Below are 19,532 nucleotides of genomic sequence, written 5' to 3'. Positions count from 1 at the left end.
AACTAAACAACAACAACTCTTCATCTATGGCTCTGGAATTGGGAGGAGCCTCAGCAGTCAAACATGAACCCCACCAGAGTAATATATCTTGGCTTCAGCAAAGCTTTGGACAAAATGGTCCATGTTATTCTGACTAGCAAGCTAGAACAACTATCCAGTAGATACATTAGGGAACATCAAACAAAATAAAGAACCTGAAGACAAAGCACATATAAGAACTTCCAAAGGTAAGTGGGGTGCACAAACTAAATTTGTTAATGACGTCTACAAGCCCACCAAAATAACATTATTATGGCTGGATCAGCAGGCCTGGTAAACATACCAAGAAGAAAGACTAACATTTAAATGGGCAAAACAAAGTCATATATAAAGGCTGCCTGATGTGAGTCAGGAGTCATTTCATCTCCTTTCACAGACATTTATTCATACCTTCCACATTACTATAGAAATAGCACGTGCGAGTTGTTACTTTCATACGACACATGTGAATCTGCAAGGCAATGTATAACCAAATGTATAATTCATCACACAAGATAACAAAGCAAAATATGCACACAACCCCACTTGCTCAAATTTATCCCTTTATTTTCCCGAAATTTAGTCTGCAAGCTTTGGGCAGCAAGGATTTGACTCCCTGTTTTAAAATGCCATGTTCATCACCGACATAATATAAAACACCACTACAAATAAGTCCCAGTTGAGGATATCAGGTGAGAACTAGGTATGAGAAAAAGGTAGGAGTGTGTGGAGGAACAGTCCACAGATAGGAAGCAGACAGCAGTCTTATTTGGTCATTAAAAAAAAACCTCTAATGGCACACAAAATGGACAGAATACATCTAACCCAGAAGAAAGGGCAAGATGATCATGCAAACGGCGAGAACTACATGGCTTGATGTAACTGCTCCATAACAAACATTGCCATTCCCTCTTGGATAATTGCTTTTGCCTCTAGCAGATTTTATCTCTTCCAAGAGCAGATGCAATGGGTACACAAAATAAGGTAGCACATGCCCACCACCCACCCTTACCAATAAACCATCCACTTGAGATGATGTGAAAAACAAGCTCATTTATTCATATTTTATTTAGTGGGTTTTATTTATCCATGTTTTATTTGGTGAATATATTACATGCTAGGAATGTGATTAAACTTCACTAATGTCCTAATTGTCAGAGAGCACCTTAACTACCAAAACAGTGTCTTAAGAGTTTGTTCACTCCTGAGAGTTTTCTTGTCTCTATCACGAGTCCGAAATCATGTCGCTTAGCATAGTAGGTCAAATTAGAGCAGGCTCATTGGGTTAGTGGGGATCTGATGCGTCAACTCCTCTGTAAATTCCATTGAGTCAATTCAGCGTACTCTAGTTGCAATGTACTGTGCTAAAGTTAAGTTGTAACTAGGGTAGCCCCATTTGAATCAATGGAATTTACAGAAGAGTTGACTTACCAAATCCAGTGGGAGTACACTAGCGTAATATACTATGTTAAGCAACAGGATTTCTGCCAATGCATGCTTTTTTTCCTTCAAGGGTGCTGTGGTTCACAAAAACTGGTATCTTTTCCCTTTTGAACCTAAGAATGCACACATAGGGCTAGCTTAAAAAGACCTGTTGATTGATCAAAAATGCAAATAACCCACCCAATGTTTCTGAATTTTAAAGTATGTGCAACATGGCAGCACCTACAGCAGCTTTCCACAATTAGCACTACTTCACAAAATCATTCTTGCCCAAATGAAAACTCCAGTCTAGACCTGAAGAAAATGCCTTGCTTTACTGCAGGTGAGAAGCAAAATTTTGCAGTAGCTTCTTCTCGTATATGAGAACAAGAAAAACAAGGACCGGCATCCCTATTATATATTGTCCTTCAATAAAAGATCATTTAAAAATGCAATATAGAAAATATCATAAAAATACAAGACTACAAGATAGAAAAACCAGGTAAAAGCTAACCAATTCAATTCCAATTATGAATAAAATGCATAAGAAAAAGGTATTTCCTGGAATGCAGAGAATAACAAGATTAAGTGCCAGAAAAAGTGCATAATTGGGAGTGCCAGTAAAACAAGTGCTCTCTCTCCAATGGCCACAACCTCATTTTAGAGTAGAGGTAGTTCTTAAATAAGGCCTCCACCAAAGCATTTAAAAGATGCAAAAGCATACATGGAAACAAGACGCCCACCAAGGGTCCAAAAGATAAAGACCAGCACTTTGAACTGGGCCCCAGTTTTCACTTAGCAATTGACACTGTGCGCGTGCTATTGAGTTTATTCATTTTTTTACCTGCATATGGTTACTGTCTTGCCTTTTAACTTCTGGGTGGATGCACAGCTGCTCTCTGGAACCGAGCACACATACTTTGGGCCTATTTAAATAAGAAACAGGAATGAAGAACCCCTCATTTAACAGATAAATACCAGCCAAGAAAATGTTGCCAAAAATATACATTGCCATATTACAATAAGCATGGCAAATATGAAAAAAAGAGCAGTGAAAAAGAGGAACAAGGGTGGTATTACAACATTTGCCATTTTTAGCATTAAAGACATTTATGTTCTGTGAAAGTAACACTTTCCCCGCAATGGTGGCAAAGGTCAGACAGAGCTGCTAATCAGCATTCTCAAAATGCTGCCAGAAACGAAGACATCACTGAAAATGAGAGGACGAGGTATCTATAAATCGCAAATTCTTTCAGATTTGGAATGAGCAGCAATATTTTAAATGTTCTTTACCTGTATACTGTGTTCTTTAATTCACTGATGACCTGCGTAAGCTGAGAATGAGTTCTTGAGGCATAAATTATTTTGGGAATGTCACTGTAATAAGCTGTCAAGTGGAGAGAGAAAGTGGGGGTGGGCTTTGAATTAGTTCTGATTTAGTACTAAATATATCATCAGTCTGCTTTTCTCCTGCTGGTGCTATGGTAACAACTCACCCTCTGGAGGCAGAGGGGGATTTTACAACTCAACTGCTTACCTACAGGAAACACTGAAAGTGCTTATTTTTACTGCACCTGTACAAATGTAGTCATAAATGGCAGAAAAAGTCGATGCCCTTATAAACTGTAAGGTTCCTAAGTAAAGAAGCCCTTCTTCCACTAAATGTAAACTAAGGCAGAGGCCCCCAACCCCCAGGCCACAGCCTGGTGCCAGTCCGAGGCCTGAGCCCGACCGGCCCACGGAGAGAGACCTCCACACCCACCTGTGCATGCACTCCCACACACACAAGCTGTCTGCGCCCGTGTGCAAGCATGCGCCCACACGAGCACTGTGCCACCCTTTGCGCATGCACATAAGGGCACGCGCCTGCATGAGCGTCGCACCACCATTTGCACATGTGCACAAGAGTGTGCATACCCGCACAAGCACTGTGATGCCCTTCGTGCATGCACACAAGCATGTGCGCACACCTTTGTGCCTGCGCATGAGCGCAAGGGGTGCCCCGCCTTCCCCAGCCGATCCGCGGGGTAAAAAGGGTCGGGACCACTGAGCTAGGGTTTCCAAGACCTCCTCCTACTCTCTGATTCTATCTCATCTTAAGGTAACTCGTCAGGACAGCCAGCAATGTTTTCAATGAGTCACCCGTTCCTGAACCATGAAACTCTCTGAATGCTCACAGCTGTGAAATCAAGAAGGAGCGGCATCCAGCCACTGATCACACTCTGCTTCAATCAAACAGCCCACTCTGAGAACTCATACATGTTTCCATGGCTCACCAAGTCAATGTAAGGCAACATATGTGGAAACACAAGCCACACAACTTACCCGAGGCATCAGTCCCTGGGGCTGTGTTACCCCAAGACGACAGTGGTCGGTCAGAGAAAAGTTCTGCTCCACCTAGTCTCTGGGCGATCTTCTGTGCAGAGATTGCATCTCTGAAGTGCTCCCGCCAAGCCAAGGTCGAACAAAGGAGGCATAAAGTCTTCCCGGTGCCCGTGGGACTCTCCAAAATCCCATTCACTTGCTGGAAAGAGGATGAAAAAAAAAGAAGAAGAAAAGAGCAATATCTGGGAAATATATTATTAAGTGCTTTGCAGTCCATGAACATTTATGTCAAATAAAATATACTAGTCTTTGAGACATGAATGGATTCTTTGATCATTTTGCTGAATAGACTAAAATGGCTGCCTTAAGATTGTTGTTTAGTCATGTCCGACTCTTCGTGACCCCATGGACCAGAGCACGCCAGGCCCTCCTGTCTTCCACTGCTTCCTGGAGTTGGGTCAAATTCATGTTGGTCGCTTCGATGATGCTGTCCAACCATCTCGTCTTCTGTCGTCTGCTTCTCCTCTTGCCCTCACCCTTTCCCAACATCAGGTTTTTTTTAACCAGGGAGTCTTCTCTTCTCATCAGATGGCCAAAGTATAAGTGAAAAACTGAATATTCACCCTGGTGACCAATGACTGACAAATATTTCTTCAAAGAGGCTGCATCCACCTCACCAGAAACAAACAGGCCTCTGCCATAAACTGTCTGGATGCTCCCTGACTGGAAGACCTACCTGAGAAGACCAAGGTAACAGATATGGTTGAGATCAATTGTAACAGGAAAGCAGTGACAGCTTCTAAATATGTAGTGATAGCATAACTTCTCACTCAAGAGAAAAATGAGAGAATCAAAGAGTCCAAGATTCTAAAAGCTACCATTATACACAGAATGAAACACGCACAATACAGTGGGGTCTCTACTTAAGAACTTAATCCGTATTGGAAGGTGGTTCTCAAGTTGAAAAGTTCTTATGTTGAATCTGCATTTCCCATAGGAATGCATTGAAAACCATTTAATCCGTATCTGCTCTTTTCCGTCCATAGAAACTACAGTGGAACCTCTGCTTAAGAACTTAATCCGTTTTGGAATGGTGTTCTTAAGTTGAAACGTTCTTAAGTTGAAGCAAAATTTCCCATAGGAATGGACTGAAAACCAATTAATCCGTTCTGGCTGTTTTTTTGTTATGTAGAGGTGCGTTCGTACATTGAAGCATTAGTTCCCATAGGAACTAATGCAAAGCTGGTTAATACGTACTCTACCACTAGGGGGAGAATTTTTTTTAACCTAAGATGACCTGTTAAAAAAAGAGCAGGAAAGGTTTTTTTTTCCTGTTCTTATCTTGGATTTCTGTTCTCAAGTAGAAGCAAAATTTAGCAAATGGAACTGTTCTTAAGTTGGATTGTTCTTAAGTAGGGACGTTCTTAAGTAGAGACCCCACTGTACCTGAGAACAGTAGAGTCAGATTAAGACAGCTTAAAGAACTGTTATTTCCAGTTTTCTATATCTGGTTTAATTTGCATAAGGCATTAGGATGAAATTAGCTAGAGATTTTTGGGGGGTCAATGCTATTTTAAAACTCTGCTGTAAGTTGAATATTCTGAAGTTATTCCCCAGCTCTATCACAATCGGCAACCAGCAATTAAAATAGTACCAAGGTAGAAATGCTATCCACGAAGCACTTCTGTCAGCCCAATGCACAATAGGTTGTACTTGGGCTGCACAACTGATTACACAATTCAAGTGCACAATTCTTTGTTGGGGGGCTCAACATCCAGCACATTTACATTACATTGGTGTCAACAGGATTTTGCCCATTGTCTCAGGTTTTAAAACTGAGAAACAGACTGAGTGAACATAAGGGCCACTCAGTTCCTTCTTTCTCCTTTTTCCTCAACAAGAAGCATAGGAGAAAATCCATCCACCCACTTCTCTACAAAAAAAAAACCTCTAACGCATATAGTCTGGCACTGACAGTAGGAAAATTTGCAAAACAATCTCTTTTCAGGAAGTGTTAAGCAAGTTTCATATGTCCAAAATGCATCTGTTCTGAACAGTATAAAAATACCATTAAAACCCAAGAAAAAGAACACAGTATCCTTTACTGGGCCAGTACAAAACAGATACATATACAGGTATACAAATATTTTCCTCTATAAAACATGTTTTTTTTCTTTTTATGCATTTATGCAGATCTTATTAATAAACACATTCCACTATTCCTATGCATTTTGGGAAACAGATACAGATGCAGCTTCCTTCCAAGTGATTGTACGTAAGACTGCAACCTGAATTATATTTAATCAACAGCCATTGCTTACATTACATTTTTTCAGACTACTTTAATTCAGTAATCTTTGCAAAAAGTTTAGAAGTATGCTTCTTTTAGCTTTCTAAAATCATCATTATAAGTACATTTATTAATTTTATGCTGGGCTTGTTCACTGGCACCAATTTTCATGAGTAATAGTTGTTCTGGCGTTTTCGGGCTCTTTGGCCGTGTTCTGAACGTTGTTCTTCCAAACGTTTCACCAGTCTCTGTGGCCGGCATCTTCAGAGGACAGCACTCCGTGCTCTGGTGTAGTAGGCTTGGGAGTGGAGTATTTATGGCTGTGAGATGGGCTTTTGTCTTTTTCTGTAGATGGGTGATTAGTGTGTCTTGTTGTGGGTGTATTGTTGTGATAAGGAGGAGAGATTATCTGTCACTGTGGTTGATGGGTATCATTAGCTGGCCTTTTGTGTGTAGTGATCCCCGGTCCTTGTGAGTGAATAGAGTTTGTTGACCTTTTGCACGCTGTATTTTTGAGAGCTGGGAGCCAAGTTTTGTTGAGTTTCCAACTTTCCTCTTTTTTGTTGAAGTTCTGCTGGTGCTTGTGGATTTCAATGGCTTCCCTGTGCAGTCTGACGTAATGATTGCTGGTGTTGCCCAGTATTTCGGTATTTTGAAACAGAATTTCATGTCCAGTTTGTTTTAGGGCATGTTCAGGTACTGCAGATTTTTCTGGTTGTTTTAGTCTGCAGTGTCTCTCATGTTCTTTGATTCTGGTGTGGATGCTTCGTTTTGTGGTTCCAATATATACCCATCAACCACAGTGACAGATAATCTCTCCTTCTTATCACAAGAATACACCCACAACAAGACACACTGATCACCCATTTACAGAAAAAGACAAAAGCCCATCTCACAGCCATAAATACTCCACTCCCCGCCTAATACACCAGACACAGAGTGCTGTCCTCTGAAGATGCCAGCCACAGAGAATGGCAAAATGTTAGGAAGAACAACCTTCAGAACACGGCCAAAGAGCCCGAAAAACCCACAACAAGCATTAGATCCCGGCCGTGAAAGCCTTCATGAATACATTTCATGAGTAAGCTGGCATGGATGTTACTAATTCATAACACTTCATATTTCTAAGCACAACTTGATACTAACACATTAGACACAAAGGAGAAACAGATATTCCAACATGTGGAGGAAGAGCAAAATCAGTTACAAACGCAACAGGATTTCCATTTAACATGAAAAACACAAAAAGGAGCCTGTTCAATTAAAAGACTGGTACTGTAATCTTTCCATAATATTATGAGTCAAACAGGTCACAAGTATGCACATACAGTGGGCCCTCGACTTACGAACTTAATCCGTTCTGGGAGGACTTCGTACCTCGGAAAGTTCGCAAGTCGATCTACCATTTCCCATTGAAATGCATGGGAACGGAATAAATCCGTTCCAGCATTTCAAAAAACAAACAAACAAAAAAATAAAAATAAAAAGAGCAAGTCCCACGATGGGACTGCAAAACACACACACACAACACACACACACACACAAACCACAGACACATAACCCCCCCCAGTCCAAACCCACCCTCCAAAACCCACACAGAAAAGTTTTTTTTTAAAAAAAGGACTTACCAGTCCGAAGCCTCCCAGCGCTCTGCTGGCTCCGTGCGGCCAGGGGCGAGCGGCCAGGGGCCCAGACTGCTCTAGCCTCCCGGCCCTCCGCTGGTTCCACACGGCGGGGGCGAGCGGCCAGGCGCCCAGGCTATCTAGCCTCCCGGCCCTCCGCTGCCTTTGGAGCTTTCAAAGGGCTTCCTCTGATGTCGGGGAAAGCCCTTTGAAACCTCTGAAGGCAACGATCGCGGCGGTGAGGACCCCCAGGGAGGTCTCCCATGGTGGCGTGCAAGCCCTGCGAGACCTCCCTGGGGGTCCCCGCCACCGCGATGGGCAGCTTTGGAGCTCTCTGAAGCAAAAAAGGCAGGGAGAAAGTGCAGGAAGTTCGAACTTCACGCGCTTTCTCCCTGCCTTTTTGGCTTCAGAGGTTTCAGAAGGCTTCCTCCGATATCAGAGGAAGCCTTTTGAAAGCTCCAAAGGCAGGGAGGAAGGGCAGGAAATTCAAATTTCCCGTCCTTTCTCCCTGCCTTTTGGGTTCGTAACCCGATCTGCGTTCGCAAGTAGGGTTTACTACTTGCAACGAGATCGGATTCGTAACCCGAAATGTTCGTAACTAGGGCCGTTCGTAACTCGAGGGCCCACTGTATGTGCTATCATTGTATCCTCTCCACAGGCAGACAGAATAATGCCATCCACTGTGAAAAGCTAGCATAGAATTCTTTTGAAGCCAAAACTGAACACACACTGGGAAAAAGAGGCCTTTTTAAAATAGTGTATTAGTCAATAAATTTCAAACATCCAATGTTTTCAAATAAAGAGCTTGGTCAGCAGTAACACAGTGCTATACTGAGCCTATGGATATTATCAATAGCATATTATTAAGAACACATCTGTGAACTTAGCTGATGTATGCAAGAAAACAACCTTAGGGAGGCATCAAAACATTTAGGTTAGAAAAACTAAAAGCTGACCCATGGTTATTTCAGCATGGTTAGCATTATGAGCCCTGTGTTTTCTCTTTCTTCTGATACACACTCCCCCCCACAAAAAAAAATGACTGGGGTTACATCCAGTGCTACAGTCCTTTCCACAACCACTTCTCTCCATGACACCCTATAAACCAGATCTAGAAGTTTTCCTAGCTCTCTACAGTGGGTATTTGGCGGTTGTAGTCAGGGCAGGAATAGGAATCAGGAATCCTTCTGTTGGTAGAAGCTGTTACATCAATACCGTGTTTCCTCGAAAATAAGACAGTGTCTTGTATTAATTTTTGCTCCAAAAATCCCAGTAGGGCTTATTTTCAGGGGATGTTTTATTTTACAGTCTTATCATCTTCTGGTTGCTGCATAATGGTGGAGGGTGAGGTTTCACTTAACTAGGGCTTACTTTTGGTGTAGGGCTTATATTACAAGCATCTTGAAAAATCATACTAGGGCTTATTTTCAGGCTAGATCTTATTTTCAAGGAAACAGGGTAGTACCTGTGATTTCCTAGAATATTTACCTTTTGCAGGCACTCCAGCACTTTGGACATATATTCTTCCTGACATTTGTAAGGCTGAAATGGAAAATCCACAGTGATGCCGTTTAATTGTATTTTGGGCATATTTCATCTGACATGTCAGGACTCCAGAACCTGAAATCAAGAGTATTCTTCCATAAGAAAATGGCTTTTAAAAAAAAATACCAACAAAGATACTGTTGTCAAACTTCCTCTCGCAATTCCTACTTGGGAGTCTGATACTTCTTGAAGAATTCAAACCTCCCTTTGTTAAAAAGAAGGAAACCCATTATGTCTTGTAGATTGTAACCAAACCCTGGAAATGGCATTTTTGGGACACTAAAACTCCCAGAACCCCTCAAGCCCACAGTTTTGTCTGAGCATTTAGAAGGATTAAAGCTATTTTTCTGACCTCAATCAATTTGTTGTTGTTGTATCTATTCCTTGTACATATATTCTGGTAGGTTAAAAGAAGGTGGATCTAAACTTAGATGTCATGGTCATACACAAAACTGACCTCCTATTGGGACACAAGGTCAACAGAAAACCCACCTACACAGACCGGTACCTATACAAAAACCCACGCCAAAAAAACAGGCATAATCAAAACACTGGTAGACTGTGCAAATCGGAACTCAGTTTCTCAGCACTGAACTCAGTCATCTGAATTGGGCCCTACAGGCAAATGACTACTCCAAGAATGAAATCACAATGTGTAGCCTTTATAATTAAAATTGTAAACCGCCCGGAGAGTGCTTGTAGCGCTATGGGGCGGTATATAAGTCCAATAAATAAATAAATAAAATAAAATAAGAGACATCAAACCAAGACATCAAACACCAAACTGAAGAGGAAAAACAGCCACCCACAAATAAAATATTTTGTCATACATCAAAGGGGTCACAGACCGCACTGGGAAACGTTTGAAAAAACACAACCTATAAACAGTATTCAAGCCCACCACAAAAATACAACAAATGTTACAGTCAGCAAAAGGCAAAAGGACCCCCTCACCACTGCAGGAGTACACTGGATACCTTGCAGTTGTGGCCAGGTATACATTGGAACCACAAACGCAGCATTCACACCAGAATCAAAGAACATGAGAGACACTGCAGACTAAAACAACCAGAAAAATCGGCAGTAGCTGAACATGTCCTAAAACAAGCAGGATATGAAATCCTATTTCAAAACACAGAAGTACTGGACAACAGCAGCAATCATTATGTTAAACTGCACAGAGAAGCCATTGAAATCCACAAACATCAGCACAGCTTCAACAAGAACGAAAAAAGTCTAAAACTCAACAAAGCCTGGCTCCCAGCACTGAAAAGTACAGTGGTGCCCCGCATAGCGACGATAATCAGTTCCGGATAAATCGTCGCTATCCGGATTCGTCGCTATGCGGGGGGAACCCATAGCAACGCATTAAACTCCATTTAATACGTTCCTATTGGAGAAAAACTCACTGCTATGTGGCTTCGTCATTAAACGGTGCACTTGTTAAGCGAGGCACCACTGTACAACCTGCAAATGGTCAATAAACTCTACCCAGCCACAAGGACCCTGATCATTGCACACAAAAGACCAGCTAACAACACCCATCAATCACAGTGACAGATAATCTCTCCTCCTTATCACAATACACCCACAACAAAAAACGCCCTGATCACCATAATCACCCAATCTCCTGAAAAGGACAAGAAACTGATCCCACAGCTACAAATAAAGTACTCAACTATCCTACACACGATACCAGAACACAGACAGAGTTCTAGCTCCTGTACTCTGAAGATGCCAGCCAGAGACTGGCGAAACGTTAGGAAAACCTTAAGAACATGGCCAAACAGTGTGGAAAACCCACAACCACCATGGATCTAAACTATTTGCAGCAGATCAGCAAAGATTTCTGACTTCCAATTGTGTAACAATTAGAACAATGAAATAAGTATCTATCTGCTTTTAATCTCTTCAGTGCTTTAAGAAAAAAAGCAAGGAAGGAAAATCAGGATTTGACTGTTTGACTTTTGAGTTCCATTCCGTGCTGGTACTTAAAGCAAACTCCTGGGTTCAGAATTCTTTAATCCTCACTTTGTTTATGCCTTCTCTGTGCTTGATTCTAGTGGATTGTAAAGCAGTAATGAAAATCCTACACTCAAGGTGTGCCTATACTTCGTTTAGATTATTAAAGGAAGATAAGGCGAGGAAGAAAAATGCTTTAACCTTATTAATACGTGACAATGATGTACTATTATACAATAAGTAGGGAGCACAGTGTTTGCTCTTAGAATATTTTACTTTTATTTGGCCAAAATTAAATAAAAAAGCAAGAACGCAATCCAGTTAAAAAAAAAGTCTGTCCCTTTTTCCTCCTGGGATTCAAAGATTCAGAGTGGTCGCATACACCAGATGGGCAGGATAAAAATCAAATCGAACCACATATCAAATCAAATTTCAAATCAAATCTAATCTCAAGTCAAATCAAATCTCAAATCAAATATATCAATCAATCAATCAATCAAGAACAAAGGTGCCCGGTCCAGAAACGGTCGAGTCCAGCGAGGCACAACTGGAACGGCAAAGGTATTCCATTAAACCCAGCAAAAGCTGGCGCCAGGCAGCAGCTGCGCTCGAGGGACCGAACCTGCGGAACTCCCTGCCAAAGGACAAGGAGCTGCCAACGACAGGGAAGAGTGGGGGGGGGAGTCGCAGGGCGAGGGGAGCCTCGGCCAGGTCTTTTCTCGAAGCACATGTCCCATCAACCCCAGTCAAGAGAATCGACGGCGGAGACGGATGGGAGCTAGAGTCCAGCAACCTAGGGAAGAGAACACCCCCCTGCCCTGGCTTGCTCCAAACCACCCACCCCGTCCAGGGGCTTCGGACTACGATTCCCAGAATCCCCCGGGGCAGCCCCTGGAGAAAGCCGGGTTGGGAGCGAGGGAGAGGCCTCCGGGAAAAGACATACCGCCGCTCCCGACGCCGCTTAAGGGCTCCCCACACACACACACCTCCGATGCAGAGACGACGGGTCTCCCGCCGCTGAGGCGGAATGTTAGGCCTCAAGCCTCGGTCTGAAGAAAAAGGCTCACCTCACCAACGCTCTAGCGTTCACAGATCCCGCCCGCAATGTCAGGCGACCTCGACCCTAGCACCCCATTGGTTAAGCCGCCGCTGCCGCCCGCGCACGCACATGCGCGAGAATTCCCCCCCCCCGCTCCGCGGCTACATCTCGCGAGGGCGCGGCGTTGCCACGGCAACGGGGAAAAAAAGAAGGCGCGCTCGGAACACTTCTTCGGCCCTATGGTTCCTCGTAGTGGGCCTGGCCTCCTGCGCTGCCGTTACCATGGCAACCAAGGAGTCGCCGGGCCCTAGGGGTCCCGCCTTCATTCCACTCAGAAATACATAAAGCTTGGAGATGGAGGAGGATGGCCTCCCTCAGAGCAGTCCAAAAAACCAACTGCCTTCCCTTTTATCACTTTGGGTGGGGTTCATAGCTCTTCCTGTACTGTATACTAATTCCATTCTTCTAAAGGCCCCCGTGAAGTGGGTCGGAATTAGCTCCACAAGAGGCAGCTGGACATTTTAGTCATATGGATTCCGTGGGCCACCAAGTACAGGTCACAAAGTGTTAATATCAAAAGTTAAAAGTCAAGCTAAAGAACAAGGAAGTCATAATAGGATAAGTGTAACATTCCTGAAGACTGTAAAGACCGTATAAAGAACAGATTTGCATTACTAAAGTATATCCTGCAAGAGGAATGGTAAAAGATCAAGACAGACTTATCAGATCAGGATTCAGTAAAGACAAGAGGGAATTGGAATACAGGAAAGAAAGATTGCAGAAGAGAAGCGGAAAGGACAGATTCCTTCAAACAAGTCTTTTTGATTAACTTAAAATTCTAGAAAGTGTAGTAAAAGCTGATGTCAAAGCGTTTGTAAGAAATAAATCACCAGAAATGACTAGGATGCCTAAAGAGTTATTTCAAGCTGCAGAGATAGAGTCTACCTAAATAAGAATGCACCAATGAATATGGATAACAAAAGAATGAAAAAATTCAATACATATTTCTATCCCAAAGAAAGGAGACACTAGGAGTGCAGTGACTATGGAACTATTGCATTAACATCTCATGCAGCACAGTGATACTCAAGATCTAACAACAAAAATTGTTCCCCATGTATGGAGGAAGAAATACCAGGTATTCAAGCGGGATTCAGAAGCTGAAGACGCACTAGAGATCATATTGCAAATATACATTGGCTATTGGCTAAATATACATTGGCTAGAGAAGACTCCTTGGAAAAGACTTTGATGTTGGGAAAGTGTGAAGGCAAGAGGAGAAGGGGATGGCAGAGGACGAGATGGTTGGACAGTGTCTGCGAAGCAACCAACATGAATTTGACCCAACTCCGGGAGGCAGTGGAAGACAGGAGGGCCTGGCATGCTCTGGTCCATGGGGTCACGAAGAGTCGGATGCAACTAAATGACGATTGAGGAGTAGAGGAGAAGTTCAGAAGAAAATAGTTTGTGCTTTATAAATTACAGCAAAGCCTTTAACTGTGGATCATGGAAAATCATTGATCATTCTACAAGAAATTATGGATCATTCTACAAGAAATGGGTGAGCCACAAGTTATAAGGTGTAATACCTGAGCAAGACAGCTACTGTTCTGTCAGTCAAGCAATGCTGTATGTTCCAGAAACAAATTCAGCAAGTAGCAGTATATTATATACTAGTCACCACAACAGATGGCATAACTAAATTCTGTTTGAAGTCCTTATTTGAAAATAAGTGGGAAGGAGTGAAACAAACAAGGATACGCATGCACCAAGTGTTTAAACTACACTATTTATTTATCTATTTTTCCGGCTTTTACCCCACCCATCTAGATTCGATGAATCTACTCTGGGCGGCTTACATTTTGAATATAAAACACAATTTAAAACAATATCAGACAACATAGAGATAAGCAAAGACCAAGATGGTAAGACTTAGGAAATTAAGAAATGGAAGGGGGGGAAGGCCTGCCTGAAGAACCAAGTCTTCAGCTTGTTCTTAAAAACACCCAGCAAGGCTGCTAGGTGAATCTCCAGGGGCAAGGTGTTCCAGAGGCGAGGGGCCACCACCAAGAAGGCACGATTTCTAGTTCTCTCCTTCTGGGCTTCTCTTGGGATCAAGCCCCTTAGCCATCCAGCCTTGCTACATGTTGAACAGAGCGTAGATCAGGGAGATCCGTTAGACAGGATAGAGGTGGGAAAGGGCCTGAGTGGAGAAAAACATCTTTGCATTTCTATCCTGCAGAAATGTGACTTCTTGCTCAGAGAAAAGAACAGATATGGTACATCTTCAACAGTTAGGCATCCTTCAGTCTCGAGAGACTATGGTCACATGCTCTGTATGGAGGACTTGGAACAGCGTCTGGTGTAGCTGAGAAGGCCAGTTCGAGAGTGGCCATCCCTTCCACACTGGAGACAAACACAGTCTGTCCCCCGTCCAGCTCCCTGGTTGTGTTCTTTCGGGACTGCCTCTTTGCCTTGGCCTGCTGACAAGGGTCTCTTCAAAATGGGAGAGGCCATGATGCACCGCCTGCCTCCAGGCTGAACGTTCAGAGGTCAAGGTTTCCCATCTCTTGAGGTCCTTTCCTAAGGCTTTCAGATCCCGCTTGCAAATATCCTTGTATCACAGCTGTGGTCTCCCTCTGGGGTGCTTTCCCTGCACTAATTCTCCATACAGGAGATATTTTTGGAATCCAACCATCAGCCATGCTCATGACATGCCCAAGCCAACGTAGACATCGCTCTTTCAGTAATGTATACACGCTAACATTCCAGGTACCCAACTTTAGGGCAGAAGTTTTCTTATGATTGTTGCATGGTGCAGGGTTATCCATCTGCTTGTCGGCTTTCACCCTAAACCCCACACACACTGTGAGGTTAACAGACTGTGGCGAGGTAGCACCTTACTGGCTGGGGACTGCCCAGCTTTAGGCAGGCAAGCTACCTAGTGAGGTGCAATGACCTCTCCCAACGTCAGAAGTAGCCCCTGGTGTCATTCTATATGCCAATCGAGGAAAGACTTATAACCGGTAACTGCTACTTCCCGTGTTTTTTCATGGTGGTGGGAGTCCTTTAGTTGTAGGTTTTTTGGGCTGTTTGGCTGTGTTCTGGAGTTTTTCTTCCTAACGTTTCACCAGTCTCTCTGGCTGGCATCTTCAGAGGACAGGAGTTAGAACTCTGTGTTCTGGTGTAGTGTATGGGATAGTTGAGTATTTATAGCTGTGGGATCAGCTTTTTGTCCTTTTCAGGAGATTGGGTGATGACTGTGATCAGGGTGTTTTTTGTTATAGATGTATTGTTGTGATAAGGGGTCTGATTTGTCACTGTGATTGATGGATGTTGTTAGTTAGTCCTTTGTGTGCAGTGATAACACAAGGATCACATTGATCCACACGGACTGGTGATCACTGCACACAAAAGACTAGCTAACGACGCATTAATCAAAGTGACAGATCATATCCGTCCTTATCACAATACACCCATAACAACAACACCAAAAAAACACCCTGATCACCATAATCACCCAATCTCCTGAAAAGGACAAAAAGCTGATCCCACAGCTACAAATACTCTACTATCCCACACACTATACCAGATCACAGAGTTCTGTCCTCTGAAGATGCCAGCCACAGAGACTGGTGAAACGTTAAGAAGGAAAACCTCTAGAACATGGCTAAACAGCCAGAAAAACCTAAAGCAAGCATTTATGGTGTATTGTTTCCTGGTAGCACTTTTTGGCACAGAAAAAGAAGACCTAGTCTACTTCTGTTTCTACTTAAAATTATTGATCCCTTTAAGAGCTGGACCCATATCTTTCTGGCACAGGGCTTGGGACAATTTTTTGAGATGCAAAACAGGTCATTGTTCTACCTTCCTCCCAGGCAGGTACCAAGAGTTAAAAAAGATTGTACTGAAACTAAGGACCTTTTAAGCACCAGCCACACATCACACCAAATGTCATTGTATGGACAGGCTAGGTTTGGTTGTCCCTTTCTGTTTTTTGGCTGAACCTTTCAGTCTTCCTTACAACAGTTATGCAGTGATTAAGACAAAAGCAGTTCCAGCAACAAAAGGGGGACCCAGGAAGGTTACTAGAGGAAACAGCAAATACAATGACTCAGAATCTGCTCTTTCTGTAGCTTCTTATATGACTCAGCATTGGGTAGGTTCTTCCCTTTGACTGTATATTTGCTGTTCAAAGACTGTATCAAGCACAGTTTGATTTTTCTGTCTGTTTCGCTGCAAGTTCAAAGTTGTTCATTCTCCATTAAGTTAACCCTTCTCAAAAAGCCCAACCCTGGGCACGTTTGCTGGGAAGTAAGTCTTTCTCAGTACTGGATTATATGATAAAATAATAAATCAGGGTGAGCAGCCTTCAAAGATTCAAGGGTCTCAGCCAGCCACTGCTGGACTTGGAAGACTGCACCTGCATTTGCATCCCTGTCTATGCTGAAAACACTTTATTTATTTAAAAAAAAAAAGACCTTTCTACTGAAAAAGTCCCTTTATGTGTCCTAAAGACCAAAGAACTGGGGTGGCATAGGGTGCCTAAGGATGTTAGGGACACCCAAGATGTGGTCTGATTGCGTCCCACATCCTCTAGACTCAGGCACAAAGGAACTTTCTGAGTAATCGTATATTACATTTACCTTGGAGACGGTCTGGACCTTGTTGCCGACTGTGGAATAGATGATCCCAGAGCATGGTTATTTGAATAAGAGATTTAAAATTTAAAGTGATTTAAAAGAGATTTTTTAAATCTTTAGTGTTTGCATTTAAAGCAAGGTGTGCAGCTTAAGTACCACCCCAATAGTGCTTAAAGCAATCTCTGGGTGATTTACAATTTAATTATGCAGGCTACACGTTGCCCGCCCACCCCAGTGAGCTGGGGACTCAGTTTACTGACCTTGGAAGAATGGAAGGTTGAGTCAGCCTTGAGCCAACAAGCTGAGCCTGTCGGGATCAGAACTCAGGTCATGAGCCTAGTCTTGACTGCAGTGCTGTGGTTTCACCACTGCTCCACAAAAATAGAGTTTATGTGATGTTTGTTGTGTTATGTGGTTTGCTGTGTGCTTAATGTTGTTCTTTCAAAAATGTCATTTTCCATCAGACTTGTACTCCTCATGTGATGTCAGTCTCCATCTGTATCTTCTCAGATTTTATCTGGTCCTTTACCAGGGCCATGTTAGCTGCATTGGGTGCAGTCTACCTCAGCTCCATCACCAACCCCCAATCTGGCTTCTTGTTCTAGCCCTTCACAGTTGGCTTACATCCAGAGAAACAAGGCAGGCAAAAATGGGAACAGATGCTACTTTCCTTAAGTAGAAAGAAAACGTGTCCTCCTTTGCTAGCCACAAATTCAAGGAGAAAAGGCATGTGCTAAGGAAAACAGAGAGGAGGATGTGATTCTGTTGTGTTTCATGGAAACTGTGTTTGGTGCATATTGAGATAATTATAGAAATAATTGCTTTTTCTGTCAGTTACATGTCACTTATGCTGAATGCAGATATCGTACTACTAGACAGAGGTCATTTAATGTGGCCAGTAGTAGTTGGCTTTCATATACTTAGCAAGAGTGAGAAGTGAGAAATGCCTAAAGTTTTCAAGACATGACTATATTTCTTGGAGGTTATTTATTTAATGATATCTTCAGCTTGCATATCTTTCAAGGAGATCAAGAGGATAGACATAACTCAGTGGGTCTCCTTTAGCTGAGATTTAACTACTGGATTTCAGCTGCTATATGTTTATTCCATTAACTCCTAGGGAGTATTTTCCACATTTCTGTATCAGTAGTTACACACTTGTAGACCATAAGACACAAGCCTGTTTTGGTGGGGCTACATCACTTCTACTGGAGACATCATTTGTAGTGTGCTTAAAGAAGTGATGATATTGGAGCTTTAAAATTCCTTTGAAGTGTTCCTATTATAGGTTAGCTTTCAATAGTCCTAAAGTTACTGATCATTGCATGAAATGATTCGATCTAAGCCTAATTCAGTTTATTTGGCATACTCTGCTCTTTACACAGAAAGCTGCTTGGAATATGGTGATTAAATAGCACCAGTTATCCAGACTGCAACCACCATTATGTAGAGATGTTAGATCCCAATCTATAGTCTCTTCCTGCCTTCTAAATTCCCAGCCAAGCCTGATGTTTTATTCTAAGCATCTGAAGCATAAGGCTTAAATCATTTTAAAAGCTTGTGTCATAGTATTTCTCTTAGCTTTAATAACTATGACAAAGCCTTTGACAAAGTCCAACAGAGAAAGCTGATGATGTTGTTGGTAAATACAGATCTTGGTTCCAGAGAAATTTGTATAATTGGCAACCTGCATCAATAACGATGAAGGAACATTTGGAGCTTCTAATCAAAGATTTGATTGGACTTGATAAGGTTTCCTGAACCAGCTGCATTCTGACTTTTAGAACAGATATTTTCCTATCCCATCCTGTCCTGCTTTGAGATTGATAGGCACTCTAAAGGTCCTGTCCTGACAACCTGTTTTATCCTCAGGGCATGATTGAGGAGGATTCTGCCTTTTGTTACCTTTGCTTTCTCCATTCCCTGCTGAGTTCAAAGGGGGATTACAAATAATTACTGTAACTAGATTGCCCATTCTATGTAGGAGCTGGGAAATACTTTTCTTTGTCTCTCACTGATCTAAGATGTCTCTCTTGAAGGATGAGCAGAAGATATTTTTGCAGGTCCTGCATAAGAAGCTGTGACAACAGTGAAAAGTAGTTTTTGACAGTTGGAAACTATCTAGGGAGTTCTGGTCATTTGATCATGAGACAGGGTGGTTGAGAATCACCACAAGGGAGATTCACCACAGTAGCAATGGCCACAGTGAAAGCAGAAGATGAGGTGGCAGAAGGCATAGAGGTGAAAAGAGGAATACAAGGATGAGCACTGTTATCACGGATTTTCAATAAATACATACTCCAAGAACATTTTTAGAGAAGCACTTGCAGAAGCACTTGAAAACATCCCTAACAATTGCTTTGTGTTTGGGTGAGAAGTGGTTAACTAATAAAAAAAGAGTCAGATTCCCCTCCTTGGTGTCTCTTTGTGAATGGTAGTGAACACAAGAGGGCATCCCATAGACCATCTTGACTGCGGCCATGGGTGTCGTCAGCATTCAGGCTGCCCTTGGCTATGGAACACTGGGCAGCTTTTTTCCTGCTGCCAACGCGGCCACGGTAATGTGCAGCAATATTGGGCCATTCCCTGGCATTTTGAATCTTGGATACAGAAGAACAATATCCCACATCCATAAATCAGAAGCTTTTTTGAAGAACTGAATGTCT

At 42.6% G+C, this 19,532-nt stretch overlaps 1 protein-coding gene across 11 annotated transcripts in view; it reads right to left on the bottom strand.

Annotated features, from left to right (window-relative positions):
• Positions 1–12,365, bottom strand: part of RTEL1 (regulator of telomere elongation helicase 1) — a 95,446-nt gene extending 83,081 nt beyond the window's left edge. For 8 of the 11 annotated variants that reach the window (XM_078391965.1, XM_078391972.1, XM_078391969.1 and 5 more), the window contains exons 1-6: positions 12,171–12,301; positions 9,166–9,297; positions 3,766–3,964; positions 2,734–2,827; positions 2,285–2,366; positions 430–490 (exon numbers count right to left, since the gene is read on the bottom strand). In XM_078391965.1, the coding sequence (XP_078248091.1) occupies positions 430–490; positions 2,285–2,366; positions 2,734–2,827; positions 3,766–3,964; positions 9,166–9,267 (538 nt within the window). In that variant the 5' untranslated portion in view covers positions 9,268–9,297; positions 12,171–12,301. Of the gene's footprint in view, positions 1–429; positions 491–2,284; positions 2,367–2,733; positions 2,828–3,765; positions 3,965–9,165; positions 9,298–9,574; positions 9,757–12,127 lie in introns of those variants that run through there. The other 3 variants (XM_078391966.1, XM_078391967.1, XM_078391968.1) reach the window with 3 other exon arrangements.
• Positions 12,366–19,532: the final 7,167 nt, after the last annotated feature.

Source organism: Pogona vitticeps, chromosome 4, assembly GCF_051106095.1.
Source record: "Pogona vitticeps strain Pit_001003342236 chromosome 4, PviZW2.1, whole genome shotgun sequence".
Lineage (NCBI taxonomy): Eukaryota > Metazoa > Chordata > Lepidosauria > Squamata > Agamidae > Pogona > Pogona vitticeps.
Note: the sequence above shows the minus strand (reverse complement) of the source record. Positions and strands in the feature narration are given on the sequence as shown.